Below are 23,208 nucleotides of genomic sequence, written 5' to 3'. Positions count from 1 at the left end.
ATTCATGGACCTCCAATCTCAGTTCCTCAATTTCAGTTAAATAAGCACTTTCCTCCTGCACTTTGCAATCATATTGCTCTTCACTCAGCTTCACTAATAATGCCTCAACATAGCTTTCATGTATCTTTTCCAAATCTTTAAATGTATCATCCAAGTCAAAAAACTCTGTACTTAACCCTTTCGGCTGGAGTGGTTAGAATATTAACCACTTGTTCTAACGAATCCCCTAGACTACTGTAGCAGTGCGCTTCAAAACTGACCACCCTCGTGAGTGCTCAGTGACCGTCTCTTCACGTTCCCGCGCTGTGCTGCCCCAGAGCATGCATTATCAGCCTACACCTTGATGTGGAGAGGTGAAGATGGCGCTTCCGGTAAGTGTTTTCCTTTGTATTTTTTTGTTTTGATGTGTAATTATATCATGAATGTTTTAGATGTTTCTATTATTGAAATTATACCTGTTCTTTGTGATAAAAATGTGTATTATGACATAAACCTCATGTCGTAGTATTTATATAGCCTAGTATGGTGGTTAATATAATGACCACTACCACCATGCGCCAGAGGGAGTAATACTTCTTTGGCTCAGAATAAACAACCATTACAATGAAGAACTAACTAAATGTAGCCACTGCATCGTATTTTACAAGGTCTAAATAGACTATACAATTTTTGTTTGTCAATATATAATAAATAAATAAATAAATAAATAAATATAAATATATTTATATAGAATCACTACCGCCATTCCTCACTGGGTATATGGGGATACATATTTTTATAAAAATAAATAGTCAATATTTACGAAACAAACTGAAAGAAGTTTAGCCTACTATATCATACGATGTTGTATGTACAAGTTCTAATTAGGGTTTTCAAATATTGTTTATGTCAATAAATAAGTATATATATATATATATATATATATATATATATATATATATATATATCTATATATATCTATATATATATATATATATATATATATATATATATATATATATAACATTTTTTTTCAAATTATTATCGTGTTTCGAAGATGGAAAGAAAAGACGTTTGATGCTTACAGTAAGACTATTCGAGCAATCAGAAAATAAACCATTTTCAAAACCTATCTCATGTATTTTTATTTTGTTTCAGAAACCAAACTCAAGAACGAGACTGACAGACGATGAAATCAGGGATATACTCGATGCAGACGTTGCCACTGATTTTCCTATTGGATCACAGGACGAGGAGGAGAGTCTTATTTCTTGTGGTATTTTTGTTTTGATATTTTTAGAGGGTAGGCTAACCACTATGGAAGATTCACCTGATGTTCTATTGCAAGCTTCGGACTTCATGCTAGCTGCGCCTGCTAGCCCATGAATCACACTAATTTTGATCTTTTTCAGTGTATATATGACTTACTGGGCTAAGCTCATTTTCAGGGAATATGCTAGATGGTCCAACCTTTTCACTGAATACTGGGAAGTTTATGTCATACATCTTCTATCTCCATTTTGGAACAAAATCATGCGAGACAGCAGAAGTGGCTATGGCGTCGACAAAGTCTTCATCGGCATCACAGTCAGACTCATCATGGTTGGGTGGTTCACGGATTTCCTGCAGGGGGATATCTTCTTCAAGACGGATTTCCTGCAGGGGGATATCTTCTTCAAGATATCCCCCTGCAGGAAATCCGTGAACCACCCAACCATGATAAGTCTGACTGTGATGCCGATGAAGACTTTGTCATTGCATTCAAACAAATGTGCGTGGGTCATTGAGGGGTACAACACGTTTAAAGTAAGGACTTCGGACCAGCTTCAAAAACTTTTCGCGGTTGGTGACAATATCTATGTCTTCACTATATTTGGCCGCGTTCATCAGGAATCGACCAAAAATGCTGTTTGAAATACACTTGATTGCAGTTTTCTTGATAGGGCAAGTAGTACTTTTGCGGGCTTCTATGTTATCCTGAATGAAGTCCGCAAGAAAGTGCTTTTGCTTAAACATTTAATAGCATGCACTTTTTAACAACCCGGCCTAGTTGAATAAGCAGTTTAAGGAGGGACAGAGCAAACAGCATTTTCTCCTGAGCAACATGTGTTCCAGTATGTTTTATGTTCTTACACGGTACTGGACGGTTTTCTTCTTCATACCATTCGTGTGCGGCTGACGATATATCTCTATTGATGATATTGTGTCTTCTGATGGTCAGTGGGAGGTCATCCGTTTTCTCAATGACTTCACGTGAGACAGCCTCAGTATCGCACATAATGAGATATCCAAAATCTTTTGATTGACCTAGCCCCCCTCCCGCTCAAAAACAAGTGCATTTCTGTCTAATCTAGTTTTCTCATATATCCACATGGTAACTTCTCTTGCATTACAGTGGGATAAAGACTGTTGAAGTCAAGATATGGAAGGAAAGTGTTTCTATCATGTTTTGGATTAAACTGAGGGTTCGTGTATATGTTATTGGTGCGTACAAAACGACGCACAACACTTGTGTAGCCCCCACGCACATTTGTTTGAATGCAATGATATATGTCTGGGCTACTAAGCAAATGACTGGGTCAGTATTCAAACGTATGTTGCATATTATAGGTTTGATCAAGAACATATGTACCAGTTCAAAGTGTTTCTTTAAAGATATCTTTTGTTACTTTTTCGCATTTCTCAGTAATAAGTGTTTTTCACCTGACACATTTCTGTCGCTCAAATTTATTCTGCTGTGCAAGACATTACGTTTTGTTTCTCTGCTCTCTCGCCTTTTACGTATTTTTCTCAGGCCAAGCCTATAAAACGCAGATAGTTCGACGGCGTGTCTTCAGGACTTAGCTTTAAAATGTCCGGCAGAATATATTTCTCATTAATTGCTTCATTTACTTTACGTCCATTTGTTCAACGGGGAACAAGACGAACATAACAGTTTCATTACGCCTGCTTTTAACGATTGTGTTTTACCTGTATGTCAGAATTGTTATTCATTTTCTACCTACTTTTTTATTGTTTTTTACGTTTCGCCTATGGCGCCGGTAGGCTTTCTTGCTTGGGCCTGGTGGTCGACCCCACCCCGTTAAGGCGCAAGATAGTGTTTACAGTGGCGCCATGTTGCTTAGCTCATGATGCCCTGCGGAGCTCATCTTTGATCGTCTTTTAGAGAGAATCTAGAGTTCAGCTTCATAGATGATCTTCAGGACAGCAAATGGAAAGTCTTGGACCACTCGGCGATGACTACAAAATTGACAGATTGTTGGTAGCTGCGGGGGGTGACCCTGCGTCATCTAAACCCCGCGCCTGCACGCCGACCACTCAGCGACCGTTTTTATCTTATTTTTATTTTTATGTCTTATGAAGTAAACAGTTCCACATCATCCCTAGTCGTCCGAAGCTTTAATCTTTATTTCATTCTTGCAGATACTTTTTTTTTATCTCTTTTACTCTTTCTTAGGAAGGACATTCGGTGCTTGTTAAAATCCGTCTTGTTGCTGTGTCATTCCTGCGGTGAGAACATGAAATAAGGGAAAAAAGGAATTATGGGAAGGAAGGATGATAGGAAGGAACGAACGAAAGGAAAGAGTGAACGTAGGGAGAGAAGAGAGGAAGGGAAGGGGAGGAAGGAAAGAGGAAAAGAAGGACGCAAAAAGGGAAAGGAATGAAAGTGTAGAGATAGAAGGAATGAAGGGAAACATGTGGAAAAAATATCGAGCAGGAAACCGAAAATAAATTGAAAGAATGAAAAGCAATTGACATGGAAAATTGCTCTAGGGAATTGCTGAGAGAGAAATATATATCTATATATATATATATATATATATATATATATATATATATATATATATATATATATATATATATATATATATATAGATAGATAGATAGATAGATAGATAGATAGATATAGATATATAGATAGATAGATAGATAGAGAGAGAGAGAGAGAGAGAGAGAGAGAGAGAGAGAGATAAATTACATAGAATTACAGATAACCAGACCACACAGGCCCTAAGGCCCAAACTAGGTGGTCTGTCCTAAACATATGTGACAGTTGTTATGCGGCCACCATGGCGTTGAAACTGACCTAGTGAACATTTAGATGGAGGAGATAGCGGTCAAGATTATTCTTAAACGATGCAATCGAGTTACACTGCACCACTGATGGTGATAATCTGTTCCAATCTCGAACGACAGCATTAGTGAAGAAGAATTTTGTGCAATCTGAATGAACTTGTCTACATTTGAGTTTAGCGCCATTATTAAATTTTCTCGTTCGCGTCGAATCATCCATCACAAACAATTTGGTCGGATCCACGTTGGTAAAACCGTTAAGTATTTTAAACCACTTGATTAGTTTTCCTCTGAGGCGGCGTTTTTCAAGAGAAAACAAGTTTAGATGGGACAACCTTTCCTCGTAGGGTTTGTTTCGTAATGAAGGAATCATCCTGGTTGCTCTACGCTGAACACCTTCTAATTTATCAATGTCTTTCGCATGGTGGGGATACCAAAACTGCACGGCATACTCCAAATGAGGTCTAACGAAACTATTATATAAAGGTAGTATAACATCTTTATTTTTGAATGAAAAATTTATCATAATCAAACCGATCATCCTGTTTGCTTTTTTAACGGACTCGTTGCACTGCTGGGAGAACTTGAGGTTAGACGCGACTGTGACGCCAAGATCTTTGACCGAGTGAACGCCTTTAACTTTAACGCCTCATATTTCATATTCCTTCTTTATATTTCTAGATCCAACCTGCAGAACTTGTGTATATTAAAAGGCATTTCCCATTTTACTGACCAATCTGATATTTTACGCAAATCTTCTTGTAGGCTCCGCTTGTCACATTCCGTAAGTACCACATTGCCGATTTTCGTGTCGTCCGCAAATTTACTAATGAAATTATTGAAACCAAGGTCAATGTCGTTGATGTAAATGACGAAGAGAACGGGTCCCAGGACTCCATTTATTACAACTCTTTGCTTTCTATTGTTTAGCCAGTGCTTGATCCATTCGTGAAGCTTACACCCGATACCTATTTCCTTGATTTTATTAAGCAACTTGTAGTGTAGGACTTTATCAAACGCCTTCTGGAAGTCCAAATAAATAATATCAAGTGATTTAGAAACATCATAGACTGGAAAAAGCTCGTCATAGAACGTTAATAGATTCGACAAATAAGATATGTTGTTACGGAAACCATGTTGCGAGTCCAGGATTAGCGAATTACACACTAGATAGTTAACTACTTCATCTCGAATAATTGTCTCAAATAATTTACCTATAATTTAAGTTAAGCTGATTGACCTGTAATTATCCGGGAATTTTCGGTCGGAGAGAGAGAGAAGAGAGAGAGTTTTCCTCCATACACCCTCCTCCGTAATAAACCATTCGCGGGCAGCGTGCAAATGCGTCCTGGAGGACACGGGTTAAGTCCCGTCCGCCGCTTCACAAGTTGACAAGTTTCAGCCATCGCTGAGTGGCCTAAGACTACCCACATGCTCTCCTGAAGATCATTTATCAATCCGGACTCTAGTGAAACTCTTTGAAGAGGATCAAGCGGAGTTCCAGGGGACAGCATGAGCTAAGCAAGATGGCGCCCCTTAAAACAAAAAAAACTTGCCTGTGTCACTAACGGGATGGAGCCGATCAACGGGCCCCATAACGAAAGCCTACCGGCGATATAAGCCAGGTGAAAAATTAATCCTTCCATTTACTTTAATTTCACCCTCCCCTCACTCAACACCCCCCCTCACTCCACACCTTCCCCTCAGTCCACGCTATCCCCTCACTCGACACCCTCCCATCACTCCATACCCTCCCCTCACTCCACACCCTCCCCTCACTCCACACCCTCCCCTCACTCCACGCTCTCCCCTCACTCCACGCTCTCCCATCACTCCACACCCTCCCCTCACTCCACACCCTCCCCTCACTCCCCACCGTCCCCTCACTCCACACCCTCCCTTCACTCCACACCCTCCCTTCACTCCACACCCTCCCCACACTCCACACCCTCCCTTCACTCCCCACCTTCCCCACACTCCACACCCTCCCTTCACTCCCCACCTTCCCCACTCTCAACACCCTCCCTTCACTCCACACCCTGCCATCCTCCACCCTCCCCTCCTCCACCTCCCCTCCTCCACTCTCCCTCCTCGACACCTTCCCTTCATTCCACACCCTCCCTTCACTCCCCACCTTCTCCTCATTCCACACCCTCCCTTCATTCCACACCCTCCCTTCACTCCCCACCTTCTCCTCATTCCACACCCTCCCCTCACTCCACGCCTCCCCACTCGACACCTCCCCTCCTCCGACACCCTCCCTCACGCCACATCCTCCCTCTCTCCCACACCCTCCTCCTCCCACACTTTCCCCTCCTCTGCTCTCCCTCACACACACCTCCCCTTCACTCCACGCTCTCTCCCCACTCCACACCCAACCCTCACTCCACATCTTCCCCTCACTCCACACCCACCCCTCCCACACCTCCCCTCCTCCACACCCTCCCATCTCTCCACCCTCCCCTCCACACTCTCCCCTCCTCCCTCTCCCCTCCCACACCCCTCCATCCTCCCCACCCTCCCTTTACGCCACACTCTTCCCTCACATTACACCCTGCCCTCACTCATTCCTTTCCCCTTACTCCACACCTCCCCTCACTTCCCCCTCCCACCCTCTCCTCCTCTCCACCTCCCATTCCCCTACCCCTCTACAGCCACGTGTTCCACCTCTCATACTTGAGAAGTGGGCTAATTCATTTAACTTTTTATTAGGTTGATTCGTCTCATTACACGGGGCAGATGTAGCTTATACCTGGCGGTGCACAGAGGCTAAGCTAATTACACTCCTTCCACCTGCCTACGACGGGAAGACCAGCGGACACCAACAACAGGGGCGACATGGGCCAATTATTACATTGTGTTATTACCTGCAGAGTCGTCTAATGTGTATAAGCTTCTGCATTCCTTGGTATTGATCCTTCATGTTGTCTTCCTGCAGAATGATAAACGTCATGACTGTAGGATCCGTCCGCGCCATCAGGTAATGCGGCAGATCACAAGTACCCTTAGGAAAGACCTCGGACACAGGAGGACTGCACACGGAAAGAGAGAAAAAAATAGACGCTCTGGATGTGAAGCCGTGGCGAACCGGGCAAGTCTTCCACTTTGGAGCGTTATTGACATATTTCGTCCTGGTTATGATTACCGTCGCATTGAGTTCATGCTTGTCACCTATTCGGCTGTAAATCAGTCTTACGCACGTGATCAGTTACCTGTTTTTCTTGCTCAGCATTAGCAATTAGTTACGCACTTGTGTATCTATATACAAGACTTTTATCTGTCCAACATCAATTAGTCCTGCGCATGCGTGAAGCTGAAATGGAGCAGTTCACTAATTGCCACTCAGTACAAGGTCAGTCACTCAAAGCTCTTCGTTTCTCTACTCAGTCCTTTGGCAAAACTTGAATCTTCACATTACACATATTCGGTATTTAACAGCCACGAATTCTTTACCGCCCATTTGTGTCCCCGGAAAAAAAATGTTTACTATTGACGTAATGAAAAGTTAGGTATCACAATATATTTTGCTCACTCTTACAATAGCCATAAGATATTCACTATCGCACATACTGTTTACTTCTTGTCTCTCCCCATAGCCATCTGGCTGTTATGAAGACAATGGTCACTAAAAATCGTCACACGTTTTTTTTTTTTTTTTCCTCCTTGCACAGCCAGAATATTCACGAGGAGTTCCCTTCACCGCTTTCCCCTGCCTCCCTCGTGACCGTGTTATCAGTCCACCTCCGGATGTTCACCTGCCGCTTAGGTGCTCGTGGCTAGTTATATCCGGCCAATCAGTTAATTGGACGGTGCTGAGGCGGATGGTTACGAAAAAGAGTAATAGGAACTCACTGATCTGTTCCTGTCTAATTTGTGCCCCTCCATCCCAATCACATACAAGCATACGCACTAACGCATACGCACTCACATATGCTCGCACGCATGTTTATTTCCATTCTCCTCTTACTCGTCTTAGCCTCCTCCTCCTCCTCCTCCTCCTCCTCCTCCTCCTTCTCCTCCTTTGCTGATGACACCAAGGTGGGTGGCAAGGCCCTCACAAAGACCGACTGCGAAATCATCCAGAAAGACCTCGATCACATTATCGAATGGTCGGAAAAATGGCAAATGTCCTTTAGTGTTGACAAATGCAAAGTCATGCACATTGGGTCCAGAAATAGAAGCCAGACATACATCATGAATGGGAAACCTCTGCAAGCGATGCAGGAAGAAAAGGATCTTGGGGTCACTATCAGCAGTGACCTGAAACACTCGAATCACTGTAAAAAAGCATATAACAAAGCCACACACTATGTTCGGGTTCATAGCGAGGAACTTCGAGTGTAAAACGCCAGACGTGATGATATCCTTGTATAATTCCATGGCAAGACCGCACCTCGAGTATGCAGTGCAGTTCTGGTCTCAGTTGACCCTGCTCCAGCCTCGGGGGTACACGTGTCAGCTTGCTCTCAGTGCTTCGGCACTTTGAATCTCCTTATCTACTATCCAGCGGTTCCTGAGGCTGTTTTGTTCCTGTAGTGCTGCTGCTGTGACTGAACAACAACTACTACTACCCAACACTCTGCTCTGCTAAGTGTTATTTCTGATACATTACATTCCATCACCCTCACCATAACACACTTGCTTTCCCTCGCTGTACTAACCCCATACCTCTCACAACTTCACTGTGGTGCACGCAAGCTCCTTCTAAACGTTCTACACGTATTTTTTCCTATTTAATTTCCAGAGAGTGTTTATATTAAAGACTGTTTCAGGCTGTAATTTTCCTTGATAAACGGAAATTTCCAGGCCACCAGTCACCTCCCCCTCGCCGGCCGTATTCCCCTGGGAGCCGTTGTTTCACCTGGGACCCTTTGTTTCACTATACGCTCCGCGGAAGGATCAGCCACTATGCCCTCAAATTTGAAACGTTGTTTTAATTGTGGCCTACGCCAAGCTCCGCAATACTTTAGGACAAGTACCGGGACAAGCGAGACTTGCCGTTTCTGCGTCAAGGCAGGGCATGATGAAAGAAAAATCAAGCACCTGGAATCTACGATCCACTCGTTAACACTGGACATTACATATCTGGCGGAGAGAGTCACAGCGTGTCGCAGGTGTTCTTGCTCATCTACTCGCGGGGGGACCTCACCCCCCCCCTTTCCTTCCACCCCTGCTTCTCCCCATACAGCAGCAGAAAACGCCTCCCTTCTCCCGCCTGTCTGCCCCTCCTCGCGAGTGCCTTCTCCCTTCACTTCTCCCTCCCCCTTTATCTCCCCCTTCCCCTCCACTCCTTCCGCCGCTTCTCCCCTCTACTCACCCGCCATACTTCCCTTTCCTTCTGCCGCCGCTCACTCTCATTCATCATCCCCCTTTCCCCTTTCCTCCACCTCTTCCCCCCCTTCCGTCTCTTCCTGCTCTTCCTCGCATTCTCTCTCCTTGTCCTCCACCACATCACCTCCCCCCTCCTTTACTACCGCTACCGCTCCCGCCTCCTCCTACTCCTTCTCCTCCTCCTCCTCCTCCTCCTCCTCCTCCCCCGCCTCCCTCCCTGTCCCCTCCTCTTCCCCCCCCTCTTTCCCCTTCTCCCTCGCCTCCCCCACCACCTCCTCCGCCATCTCCGCCACCACCTCAGTCACCTCCTCCTCTCCCCCTTCCCCTTCGACGTCATCACCCTCCTTTTTCTCCTTCACCCACTCCTCCTCCTCCTCCTCCTCCTCCTCCTCCTCCTCCTCCCCTGTTGCCTCCCCTCCCTCTCCTCCTGTAGCGGCTTCCCTTCCGTCAACTGATGCAGTTTCAAAGAGGAAAGTACTGGTGGTTGGTGACAGTCAAGTCAGGTTCATTGACAGGTACTTTTGTTCAAGGGATAAGGAAAATAGGCTTCGAGTGTGCTTTCCCGGGGCAGGCATACAGCACGTATCTGACAGGATTGAGGAACTTTTAGCAGAGGAGGGGACACAACCTATCGTCTTTTGCAATTTCGGTGGTAATGACATCGGTAGAGTGTGTAGCGAAGAGATATTTCGGCGCTTCAGGGACGCGTTCGCTAAAGTGAGCGACGTGGGTGGGGTGCCCGCCGTTTGGGTGGTGTTACCGTGGCGGGGGGGGGGGGGAGGTGCGGGATGGCTTTCCAGAGCCTTAGCAGTAAAGAACAGGCTGGCGGCCCACTATAAGGGAAATGGTTGGCTTTTCCTTGATAATTGCGACCTTTTCTACGATAAAGGCACCTTGTATGCCAAGGATGGTGTGCACCTGTCACTCCAGGGGGTGGAGGTTCTCGCAGACTCCTCAGTGATCACTTAGCACCCTACAGGATTTTTCGAGTAGGCGAGGGGGGAAGGCCTGTCATCAGTGGCTATGCATCGCAGCCTGGGACTAGGGGGCGCAGAAGTGATCGAAAGGATATAAGAAAGGATGGGCTAACGGCTTATTACACCAACAGTAGGAGTCTCAGGGGGAAAGCATGTGTCGAGAAATTCGACATTATAGCTATCACGGAAACATGGGTGGATACTGCAAACAAAAACTTCATGTCGGAGTATGAAATAGATGGTTATCAGATGTTTCACAAAGATAGAAAAGGGAAGAAGGGGAGGGGGGTGGCACTTTATGTTAAAGACACACTTACATGTTCCGCTAACAACTCTGTTCAAACAAATGACGACTCAAAATCAGTTTGGGTGGACGTCCACAAAGGGAAATATAAACTAATTCTAGGGTTTCTTTACAGGCCACCCAACCTTAGCAGGCAGGACACTGATATATTGCTCCAAGAGGTAGGCAGGGCTAGCAGGGGCAAAAATGTCTGCATAATGGGGGATTTTAACTATAGAAATATAGAGTGGGAAGGCGTGGTGGGTGATCTAGAATCTGAGGATTTTCTGAAAGTAATACAAGATAATTTTCTCAAGCAGACAGTAACTGAGCCCACCAGGGGTAACAACATTCTAGACTTGGTCTTAACTAACACCGAGAATATAATCAGCGAGCTAGATGTTGGGGGATAATTAGGTGGTAGTGATCACAAGGAAATTAGATTTAAATTAGACTGGGCGGTGACCTATGAACTCAACCGTGTGTTGGTGCCTGACTTTAGAAGAACTGATTATGAGGGGCTCAGAAGACACCTTGAGGAGGTAAATTGGGGAACTTTAGGGCTGGATGAATGCCAGAGCTCAGGGCTGGAACCGGAAAGACAGGGGAACCATGTAGAAATGACCTACAATAATTTAGTTAGAGTAATAGCAGAGGGTCAGAGACAGCATATCCCTTACCAAACACGTAGGAAGAAAAATAACGACCCCAAACGGATGACCCGCAGACTCAAGCATGAGATTGGCTTGAAGAGAGGAATTTATAGGAAAATACAGAACGAAGAAACCCACCTCAGGGGTAGGTATGTTGAGCTAGCCAGGTCGGTGAAGAAGAACACCCGCCTAGCAAAAATAAATTATGAGACTAGGGTAGCCAACGAGGCCAAGAGCGATCCCAAGGGCTTCTTCAAATTATACGAACGAAAACAAGGAACAGAATTGGACCTCTGAAAATAAACACGGGTGAACTCGTTGAGAATGGAGAAGATATGAGTCAAATGATGAATGACTATTTCCTCTCAGTTTTCACGCAGGAAAATCTAACAACCATTCCGGAGAGAGTTCAGGTATATGAGGGAGAAGAGAACGACAAGTTAAGGGATGTGATCATCACTAGGCAAGTAGTCCAGGATGAGATTAGTAGGTTGAAGAAAAACAAATCGCCGGGCCCAGACGAAGTATTCCCAAGGGTTCTGAAAGAGTGCAAGGAGGTCCTTAGTGGACCTCTTACCGATATCTTCAAGATGTCGGTAAATTCTGAGTATGTGCCCAATCAAAGGAAAGTAGCTAATGTGACGCCGATTTTCAAAAAAGGAGACAAGTCAGCCACCTCAAATTATGGCGCCAATTAGCTTAACATTAGTTGTAGGAAAGATGTTGGAGTCAATTATAGCCGGGAGCATTCGGGACCATCTAGAAAAACATAATTTAATTCATGATTCACAGCATGGGTTCACAAAGGGTAGGTCTTGCCTTACTAACCTGCTGTCCTTCTACACTAAAGTAATCGAGGCGGTTGACCGAGATGAAAACTATGACATATTATATCTAGATTACAGTAAAGCGTTCGACAAAGTCTCTCATCACCGGCTAATACTAAAATTACAGGCTCACGGCGTAGAAGGGAAAGTTTTGAACTGGATCAGGGCTTGGCTTAGTGGCAGGAAGCAGAGAGTGCAAATCAATGGTAAAATATCTGAATGGGGCAGTGTTACGAATGGAGTCCCTCAAGGGTCAGTGCTGGGTCCTCTGCTTTTTATTATTTACATCAATGACTTGGACACAGGAATTAGTAGTGATGTCAGTAAGTTTGCAGATGATACCAAGATCAGACAGGGACGCTACCGTTTTCCATGATGAGCTTGACAGACTATATGATTGGGCGGGGAAGTGGCAGATGGAATTCAATGTCTAGAAGTGTAGCATTTTGAGTGTAGGTAGGAATAATCCCTCACACAAATACTCCTTAAATGACACTCATCTAAGCAGGTCTGGGCGTGAGAGAAACTTAGGAGTCCTAGTGAGTGCTAACATCCGTCCTAGGCCTCAATGCATTCAGGCTAAAAATATCAAGGAGCGTAAGCAATAGGAGCGCTGAAGTCATCCTTAAACTTTACTTACCACTAGTTAGACCTCATCTCGATTATGAAGTTCAGTTCTGGTTCCCTACTATAGAATGGATATCAGGATGTTAGAATCTGTACAAAGGAGGATGACAAAGATGATTCAGGGGGTGAGAAACTTGCCTTATGAAGAGAGGCTGTAGCATTTAAATATACACTCTCTAGAAAGGCGAAGGTTGCGAGGAGACTTGAACGAAGTCTATAAATGGATGAAGGGCTTTAATAAAGGGATGTCAATAAGATTTTGATAGTAAAAGAGCCAGGTAGGACGCATGGCAATGGTTTTAAGTTAGACAAATTCAGATTCAACAAAGACACAGGCAAGAATTGGTTCATCAATAGAGTGGTGGACGAATGGAACAGGCTTGGGAGCCATGTTGTGGGTGCCAATATCATAGATACATTCAAGAAGAGGTTAGATAAAGCCATGGATGGTGAGGTAAGGTAGGGTTGAGTGTACAGGAGCTGCCTTGTATAGGCCAACCGGCCTCTTCCAGACTCCTTACGTGCTTATGTTATGTTCTTCGTTCTTAACTACAGAAAGGACATTGATTTACTGGAAAGGATTCAACGACGCGCCACGAAAATGATTCCGACCTTAAGTGCCCAACCGTACGAGGAACGACTCAAACGACTCAATCTCTTTACATTGGAGAAAAGACGCCTACGAGGGACATGATTCAAGTCTTCAAGTACCTCAAAAAGTTCATTAGCGTCAACTACTCCAAAATTCTTTCAACTACAAACCAGCTCAAGAACTAGAAACAACGGTTTACCCATTCAGTCGAGTTGATGCAACACAGACATCGGAAGGAGTTTCTTTTCAAACCGAGTCATCCGCCACTGCAACAATCCTCCCTCAGAAGTAGTAAATGCGAATACCATCAACTCGTTCAAAAATCAAATCGACCGTCATTTCGTTGCGTCAGGAATAAAATGATGATCAAGGTGCTTTCATCTGCTCCCCAGGCCCCAAGTGGCTGTCGAGCAGATTAAATCACCAAAGCGGGCAACCTCGTAATGAGCCAATAGGCTTTATGTTGCCTGCATTTCCATGTTTCCATGTTTCCGTGTTTCCTCCTCCTCCTAACTGGCGCCACATATCGCTACTCGGCACCAGAATTTGAGAAGAGATTCCAGAATATTTTAGTAGATAAAAGACTAAATATTTAATAGATAAAAGATTTAAGAATGTTTATTTTCTCTAACTTCTCACGTTTTCCACTCTTTTCCCCTTTACATCTTACTGCGACTTTATCACGTTCTCTCTTTTTACTTCATTCTGTCTCGGTTTCTTTCTCCTCTCCTCTCTTTCATCTTTACTCTTTTTCTACCCCTTCTCGTCTCACCAATTCCTCTTTCCTCCTCATTGCTCACTGATATATCACTTCCTCTACTTTCCTCTTTTTTTTTTTATATTCTCTTTCCTAACCTTATCTTATCTGTTCTTCTCTCTTCTCTGCTTTCGTTCTCTTTTCTTCTTTCCCCCTTTATTCGCTCACTATTAATCCACACCATTTATCTTATTTTATCATAAAATTCTATTTACGCTTATTTTTTTTTCCTTTTCATTTACTTTTCCCTCCTCTTCTCTCACCACCAATCTCTTTCACTTCTCTCCCCTTTTCCTTACCTTTTCATTCCTGTTCTCCATTTATCTTCTTCCCTCTCACACACGCCTTTCCTCTCCCTGCTTGCCGTCATCTTCCTGGCCACGCCATACCTGAGCAACACCGCGGAACACCTGAGCTTCATTAGTCAGGTAATTTTATTACCTTTCCCTTTTACCTTCTTCACAAGGCAGAAAGGCAGAAAGGTATTCTTTTCTTTAATCCCCAAACTACCACCATCTTTATTCTTTTTTTTTACGTGCCAGCCTATAGCGCCGGTTGGCTTTCTTGAGGGGTCTGGATGGTAGTCGGCCCCAGCAGGCAAGTGTTTTTTTATTGTGGCGCCATCTTTTCTTGGCTCATGCTGCCCCCCGGAGCTCGTCCTTGATTCACTTGGACGGTTTCCTCTAGAGTCCGGGTTGATGGGTGATCTTCAGGACAACATGTGGGAAATCTTAAGCCACTCGGCGGTGACTGAAAAATTCCAGGTGGTAGCGGCGGATTCGAACCCGCATCGTCCATCACGCGGTGAATGCGGGGTCCGCACGCTAACTACTCAGCCACCGGCAAAAATATTGAGAATGATGAATATATGAAGGTAAAGTCGGATGCGTACGCTACGGTTGTGCGTGGCTGCGGTAATCATCTCCGAACTGTTGGCCCTTAAAGCCTGTGGTGAATCGAAAACAACTCATTACTCCGAGATACGAGCCAATAAGTCCGGGATTGCCACAGTCTATCTTCCCTAGGTTTCCCTAGGTACCAATTAATCGACTAACCCGAAAGGGAGGATGAACAACTAGGTGAGTTGCCCGCCGATATCCCGGGCCGGGATTTGAACACGGGGCGGGAGAGTCGTTGCCAGGCACGCTGACCACCGCTCCACGGAGAGCTTATACATATATAGATCACTGAAAATATAGATGGATGGATATATACTTAGACAGATAGCCAGATTGATTAAAGGAGAAAGATGAAATAGTACGCTATTGTTCCACTCAAATTGTAGATTAATCGCTTTGATGGAACACTTTTGAAGTTACATTTTTGAAGTGTAATGGAAGAAGGGAAAGATGTTAAGGATGAAGATATGAAATAAATGAACGAGTACAGTCATAGTTGGAGGGACGGAGGGAAGGAAGGAAGAAGTAGAAGGAAACATGAATATCAGGTGGATGATCAGCTTGAGGGTTTTCACGAATCACCATCACTTTTGTGTCTTTATAGTGGTTCTTATTTGTGGTTGCAAGATGAAAGGAAGGCAGGGAAGGAGGGATAAAATCTGAATGAGAATGGGAAATCTTGAAAGTTTGCATTTTCTTCAAAGCTTTCGTTAGAGCATAATCTTGTGTTTTGTTTTATGTTAAAACCTTTGAAACTCACTGTGACTTGAGGCAGATCAAAGGAAAAAGGGAGAGGAAGTGGCGGACGGAGAGGTGAAAAAAAAACAAAGCAAGAAGAAAAGCAAGAAGAGGAAGAAGAGGACGAAAGAGGAGAAAGGAACATGGAGATGAAATGATGCATGGAGTTGAAATATTGCCACGGTGCCTTTCGTGTTCCTCCTCGCCTTCCACGTTTGTTTGTTTTCCTTTGCGTCCTTCTCTTTCCATCTACTCCCTTCATCATCCTTTTTTCACTGTTCTCCCCTTCTTTTCTACCTCCTACCTCCTATACCTTTCCTTGCCCCTCTTATTTCTTCTTCCATCCACGATCCCTCTTTATCTCTTTCTTCCCTCTCCATGCTTCTCCCGTTTTCCTTCTTATACTTATTCCTCCTCACTTCCTTCAAGCCTCTCCTTCTCCTTTACATAGCTTCCTACTCCCTTCCGCTTCTCTTACTCCTCGTCCTCCGATTCCCCTCGTATTTTCTACCTTTTCCTCTACTTCTCCTTTCTCTCGTCCACGTCTTTGCCTCATATCCTCCCCTCGACTCATCAGTTTTACTTTCTACACGCTCCTTTGTTGCTACTTGCTCAGTCTCACTTTTCTCATTCCTTGAACACACTTCGTAGTTACTTTCTCGTCGTCAATAAGTTTATATTTTCCAGGCGCCTCCTTTCCTTCGTTATCTGCGCCACAATTGTTACTTCTCCATGCTACGCTTTTTGTTACATTTTTTTCCTCCTTGTGCTCTTCCTTTCAAATCTTAGTTTTGCTCCTGTCTCGACATTCATATTGATATTACTTTTACTCGTGTTAATTTCTTCGTTACTTATTTGTTTCCTTTTTCTACATAAGAGGGAGTGTGGGTTGATACGCTTGTTTTTAAAAAAAAAATTTTCCTGCACTTTATTTACAGCCAATAAAACTCAAGTAAAGGTTTTCAGAGATACTTCTGCAAAGATAAACTTTACCGATAAAACGCTCATTCAAAGGTTCCCCTTTAAAGTGTAAATATAAAACGTTCGGTGTCAATAATTATGATGTAATGGTTCGCTGGCGCTTCAGTATAAAACGATGATTTACTGTCAAAAAAAAAAAAAAAAACCACTCAAAACCCCCTGGGGTGTTTAAAACTTTCGCCTCAGCAGTATTATTAAAGGAGCATCCATAATAATAGTAATTACGAGTCTCGATCAGTTACCTCCTACCCCGAGCTACACCCCAGGTACAACCCCTTCCCCCCTCCCCCGAGCTACTCCCCAGGTACACCCCCTCACCCCTCACCCGACCTTCACCCCAGGAACACACCCTAACCCCTTTCCTCGACCTACACCCCAGGTACATCCCCTCCCTCCCTCCCCCGAGGAATTCCGCACAGTCCCCAGGAACACACCCTTACCCCCTCCCCCGACCTACTCCCCACAGTCCCCAGGTACACACCCTTATCCCCTCCCCCGACCTACACCCCAGGTACATCCCCTCCCCCCCTCCCCCGAGGTACTCCCTACAGTCACCAGGAACACACACCCTTACCCCCTCCCCCGACCTACTCCCCACACTCCCCAAGCACACACCCTTACCCCTCCCCGACCTACACCCCAGGTACACCCCTCCCGCCTCCCTCGAGGTACTCCCCACAGTCCCCAGGAACACTCCCTTACCCCCCCCTGACCTAATCCCCACAGTCCCCAGGTACACACCGTTACCCCTCCCCGACCTACACCCCATGTACACCCTCCTGCCTCCCCTGAGGTACTCCCCACAGTCCCCAGGAATACACCTCCCCCCTCCCCGACCTACTCCCCACAGTCCCCAGGTACACACCTTACCCCTCCCCTGACCTACACCCCAGGTACACCTCCCCCTCCCCGACCTACACCCCAGGTACACCCCTCCTCGACCTACTCCCCACAGTCCCCAGGTACACAGCCTTACCCCTCCCCTGACCTACACCCCATGTACACCCCTCCCCCGATCTACTATTATCTATACTATCTATTACTATCTATACTATCTATTAAAGGAATTAGGTGATGTACTCAGTGACCTACTAACCGACATCTTTAAGATGTCGGTAAATACTGGCTATGTGCCAAGCCTATGGAAGGTAGCTAATGTGACGCCGATTTTCAAAAAGGGGGATAGGTCATTTGCTTCAAACTATCGCCCAATTAGCTTAACATCGGTTATAGGCAAGATGCTGGAGTCCAAAAATAGCCAGGAACATTCGGGAGCATCTAGAGAAACATAGCTTAATTCACGACTCGCAGCATGGGTTCACGAAATGTAGGTCATGCCTCACCAATCTCTTGTCCTTCTTCAATAAAGTATTTGAGGCGATAGACAGAGATGAAAATTATGATGTAATCTATCTTAATTTTAGTAAAGCGTTTGACAAAGTTCCTCACCAACGACTGTTGCTTAAATTACAGGCTCACGGAGTAGAGGGTAAAGTTTTGAACTGGGTCAAGGCGTGGCTTAGCAATAGGAAGCAAAGAGTGCAAATCAATGGTGAAAGGTCTGACTGGGGATGTATTACGAGTGGGGTCCCACAAGGTTCGGTATTAGGTTCACTTTTGTTTATTATTTATATCAATGACTTAGATACAGGAATTAGTAGTGATGTTAGTAAGTTTGCAGATGATACCAAGATCGGTTGAGTAATTGAGTCGGATCAGGACGCTAGTATTCTCCAGGGTGAACTAAACAGATTCTATGACTGGGCGGATAAATGGCAGATGGAGTTCAATGTACGGAGGTGCAGTATTCTGAGCGTAGGAAGGAGCAACCCCTCTCATAACTATTGCTTAAATGACACTCTCATAAGCAGGTCTGGGTGCGAGAGGGATTTAGGGGTCTTTGTGAGCTCTGATCTCCGTCCAAGGGCACAATGCATTCAAGCTAGAAATCGAGCAAATAGGGTACTGGGATTTATTTCAAGGAGCGTAAGCAACAGAAGCGCCGAAGTCTTCCTCAACCTATATTTAGCATTAGTTAGACCTCATTTTGACTATGCGGTTCAGTTCTGGTCACCTTACTATACATAGTATGGATATCAAAATGTTAGAATCAGTGCAGAGGAGGATGACTAAGATGATTCAGGGGTTGAGAAACTTGCCATACGAGGAAAGACTCAAACAGTTAAAACATGATCGTGGAGACATGATCGGGGTTTATAAATGGATGAAGGGCTTTAATAAGGGAGACATTCATAAGGTTTTGTTGGTAAGAGAACCGGGTAGGACACGCAGTAATGGGTTTAAACTGGATTAATTGAGATTCAACAGGGACATAGGCAAAAATTGGTTTACAAACAGGGTGGTGGATGAGTGGAATAGGCTTAGTAGTCATGTGGTGAGTGCCAATACAGTTGTCACATTCAAAAATAGATTAGATAAATTCATGGACAGTGATATTAGGTGGGGTTAGATACACGGGAGCTACATGGGAGCTTAGGTTCAGAGGAGCTGCCTCGTACAGGCCTACGGGCCTCTTGCAGACTCCTATGTTCTTATGTTCTTATGTTCTTACACCCCAGGTACACCCCCTCACCCCTGCCGATCTACTCCCCACAGTCCCCAGGTACACCTTACCCTCCCCGACCTACACTCCAGGTATACCCCTCCCCCTCCCCGACCTACACCTCAGGTACACCCCTCCCCCCTCACCCGCTCCCCCGACCTACATCCCAGGTACACCCCTCCCCCCTCCCCGACCTACACCCCAGGTACCCCTCCCCGTCCCCGACCTACACCCAGGTACCTCCCCCTCTCCCCAGGCTACTCCCCACAGTCCCCAGGTATACATCCTTGCCTCCCCAACCTACACCCCAGGTACACCCCCACCCCCCCTCCCCGAGCTACTCCCCAGGTACACCTGCTCACCCCTCCCCCGACCGTCACCCCAGGTACACCCCCCCCCTCCCCCAGCTACTCCCTAGGTACACCTCCTCACCACTCCCTCGATCTACACCCCAGGTACACCCCTCACCCCATCCCCTGACCTACACCCCAGGTACACCCCTCACCCCTCCCCAACCTACTCCCCACATTCCTCAGGTACACACTTACCCCTCCCCGACCTACACCACAGGTATACCCCTCCCCTCCCCCGACCTACACTCCAGGTACCCCCTCACCCCTCCCCATCCTACTCCCCACAGTCCCCAGGTACACCCTTACCCCCTCCCCTGACCTTCACCCCAGGTACACCCTCCCCCTCCCCTGACCTACACCCCTGGTACCCCTCTCCCCTCCCTGACCTACACCCCAGGTACACCCCATCACCCTCTCCCTGACCTACACCCCAGGTACACCCTCCCCTGACCTACACCCCAGGTACACCACCTCCCCCTCCCCTGACCTACACCCCAGGTGCACCCCTCACCACCTCACCCGACCTACTCCCCACAGTCCCTAGGTACACCCCCTCCACCCCTCCCCCGACATACACTCCAGGTACACCCCCTCACCCCCTCCCCCTACCTACACCCCCTCCCCCCCTCCTCCGAGCTACTCCCCACAGTCCCCAGGTATACATCCTTACCCTCTCCCCCAACCTACACCCCAGGTACACCCTCCCCAGAGCTACTCCCCAGGTACACCTCTCACCTGCACGAAGCTAAACACTTCTTCAATCGAGTTGTTAATGTTTGGAACTCTCTACCCTGTGATGTCGTTGATAGTACAACAGTTACGGCCTTCAAGAATAGATTAGACAAGTATTTTAAATCCAACCTGCAACTAAAATGTTACTCATCGTCGTAATAACTTAAGTTCTTTCGAATACGGGTGTCCTTGGCCGCTTTTATCGCCCGGTTAGTGGTAGCAGTAATGGTGGTTCTTTCCTCTTTCCTACATAATTTCCATGCAGTTTTTCCATGCTGCATGGTTCTTTTTCCTTTCCTGCCAGCTTTGGGTGGAGGGATGGGGGGGTGGGTAGGTGCCTTCGCCTTTGCTGATTAGATAGTTAGTGTAACTTGTCACAAACAGCCTCGTAAGGACCAACAGGTCTGCTGTTGTTTGTTCTTTATTTGTGTTCTTTGTGTTCACCCCTCCCCCGACCTTCACTCCAGGAACACCCCCTCCCCCCCTCCCCCGAGCTACTCCCCAGGTACACCTTCTCTCCCCTCCCCCGACCTACACCCCAGGTACACCCCCTCACCCCATTCCCCGACCTACTCCCCAGGTACACGCCCTCGGCCCCTCCCCCGACCTACACCCCAAGTACACGCCCTCACCCCCTCACCTGACCTACACCCCAGGTACACCCCTCACCCTCACCTGAGCTACCCCAGGTACACCCCTCACCCGAGCTACACCCCAGGTACACCCCCTCACCCCATCCCCTGACCTACACGCCAGGTACACCACCTCACCCCCTCCCCCGAGCTACACCCCAGGTACACCCCCTCACCCGATTCACCGACCAACACGCGAGGTACACCCCTCCCCCTGACCTACACGCCAAGTACATCCCTCACCCCTCCCCGACCAACACGCGAGGTACACCCTCACCCCCTCCCCGACCTACACGCCAGGTACACCCCTCACCCCCCCCTGACCAACACGCGAGGTACACCCTCACCCCATCCCCTGACCTACACCCCAGGTACACCCTCCAACCTCCCCCTGAGCTACACCCCAGGTACACCCCTCCCCCTCCCCGAGCTACACAACAGGTACACCCCTCACCCCTCACCCGACCTACACAACAGGTACACCCCTCAACCCATCCCCCTGAGCTACACAACAGGTACACCCCCTCACCCCCTCACCCGAGCTACACAACAGGTACACCCCCTCACCCTATCCCCCGACCTACACAACAGATAAGAACATAAGAACATAAGAACGCAGGAGTCTGCAAGAGGCCGGTAGGCCTGTACGAGGCAGCTCCTTTGACCCTAAGCTCCCGTGTATCTAACCCCACCTAATATCGCTGTCCATGAATTTATCTAGTCTATTTTTTAATGTGACAATTGTATTGGCACTCACCACATGACTGCTAAGCCTATTCCACTCATCCACCACCCTATTAGTAAACCTATTTTTGCCTATGTCCCTGTTGAATCTGAATTTATCCAGTTTAAACCCGTTACTTCGTGTCCTACCCGGTTCTCTTACCAACAAAACCTTATGAATGTCTCCCTTATTAAAGCCCTTCATCCATTTATAAACCTCGATCATGTCTCCACGCACCCTTCGCCTTTCTAGAGAATGCAAGTTTAACTGTTTGAGTCTTTCCTCGTATGGCAAGTTTCTCAACCCCTGAATCATCTTAGTCATCCTCCTCTGCACCGATTCTAACATTTTGATATCCATTCTATAGTAGGGTGACCAGAACTGAACCGCATAGTCAAGATGAGGTCTAACTAATGCTAAAGATAGTTTGAGGAAGACTTCGAGGCTTCTGTTGCTTACGCTCCTTGAAATAAATCCCAGTACCCTATTAGCTCGATTTCTAGCTTGAATGCATTGTGCCCTTGGACGGAGATCAGAGCTCACTAAGACCCTAAATCCTCTCGCACCCAGACCTACTTATGAGAGTGTCATTTAAGCAATAGTTATGTGAGGTTGTTCACTACACTCAGAATACTGCACTTCCCATTGAACTCCATCTGCCATTTATCCGCCCAGTCATATAATCTGTTGAGTTCACCTTGAGAATACTAGCGTCCTGATCCGACTCAATTACTCTACCGATCTTGGTATCATCTGCAAATTTACTAACATCACTACTAATTCCTGTGTCTAAGTCATTGATATAAATAATAAACAAAAGTGGACCTAATACCGAACCTTGTGGGACCCCACTCGTAACACATCCCCAGTCAGATCTTTTACCATTGATTTGCACTCTTTGCTTCCTATTGCTAAGCCACGCCTTGACCCAGTTCAAAACTTTACCCTCTACTCCGTGAGCCTGTAATTTAAGCAACAGTCGTTGGTGAGGAACTTTGTCAAACGCTTTACTAAAATCAAGATAGATTACATCATAATTTTCATCTCTGTCAACCGCCTCAAATACTTTATTGTAGAAGGACAAGAGATTGGTGAGGCATGACCTACCTTTTATGAACCCATGCTGCGAGTCGTGAATTAAGCTGTTTCTAAATGCTCCGAATGTTCCTGGCTATTATGGACTCCAGCATCTTCCCTATAACCGATGTTAAGCTAATTGGGCGATAGTTTGAAGCAACTGACCTGTCCCCCCTTTTAAAAATCGGCGTCACATTAGCTACTTTCCATAGGCTCGGCACATAGCCAGTATTTACCGACATCTTAAAGATGTCGGTTAGTGGGTCACTGATTATATCACCTAGCTCCTTTAATACCCTCGGAAATATCCCGTCAGGACCTGGCGACTTGTTCTTCTTAAGCTTATCTATCTCATCCTGAACTACTTGCCTGGTAATGATTATATCCCTCAATTTATCGCCATCCCCGC

At 46.1% G+C, this 23,208-nt stretch overlaps 1 protein-coding gene across 1 annotated transcript; it reads left to right on the top strand.

Annotated features, from left to right (window-relative positions):
* The first annotated feature begins 1,512 nt into the window (after positions 1–1,512).
* LOC127003108 (uncharacterized) lies at positions 1,513–21,045 on the top strand. The gene is made up of 10 exons (XM_050869522.1): positions 1,513–1,702; positions 17,185–17,361; positions 17,512–17,643; positions 19,335–19,451; positions 19,538–19,666; positions 19,774–19,817; positions 19,965–20,031; positions 20,097–20,216; positions 20,834–20,871; positions 20,947–21,045. The coding sequence occupies exons 1-10, from the start codon at positions 1,513–1,515 to the stop codon at positions 21,043–21,045; spliced, it is 1,113 nt and encodes a 370-aa protein (XP_050725479.1).
* The last annotated feature ends 2,163 nt before the right edge of the window (positions 21,046–23,208 follow it).

The sequence above is a fragment of the Eriocheir sinensis genome, chromosome 24 (genome assembly GCF_024679095.1).
Source record: "Eriocheir sinensis breed Jianghai 21 chromosome 24, ASM2467909v1, whole genome shotgun sequence".
Taxonomy (NCBI): Eukaryota; Metazoa; Arthropoda; class Malacostraca; order Decapoda; family Varunidae; genus Eriocheir; species Eriocheir sinensis.
This window is presented reverse-complemented; position numbering and strand designations above follow the sequence as displayed.

Excerpts from the sequence above, each read along its gene's own strand:
- LOC127003108 (XM_050869522.1), top strand. The coding sequence starts at position 1,513 with ATGCGAGACAGCAGAAGTGGCTATGGCGTCGACAAAGTCTTCATCGGC. Across the intron at positions 17,644-19,334 it reads CTCCCCGACCTACACCCCAG|TCCCCAGGTACACCTTACCC; the intron begins GTACACCCCTCC and ends TACTCCCCACAG. Across the intron at positions 19,452-19,537 it reads TCCCCCGACCTACATCCCAG|GCTACTCCCCACAGTCCCCA; the intron begins GTACACCCCTCC and ends CCCTCTCCCCAG.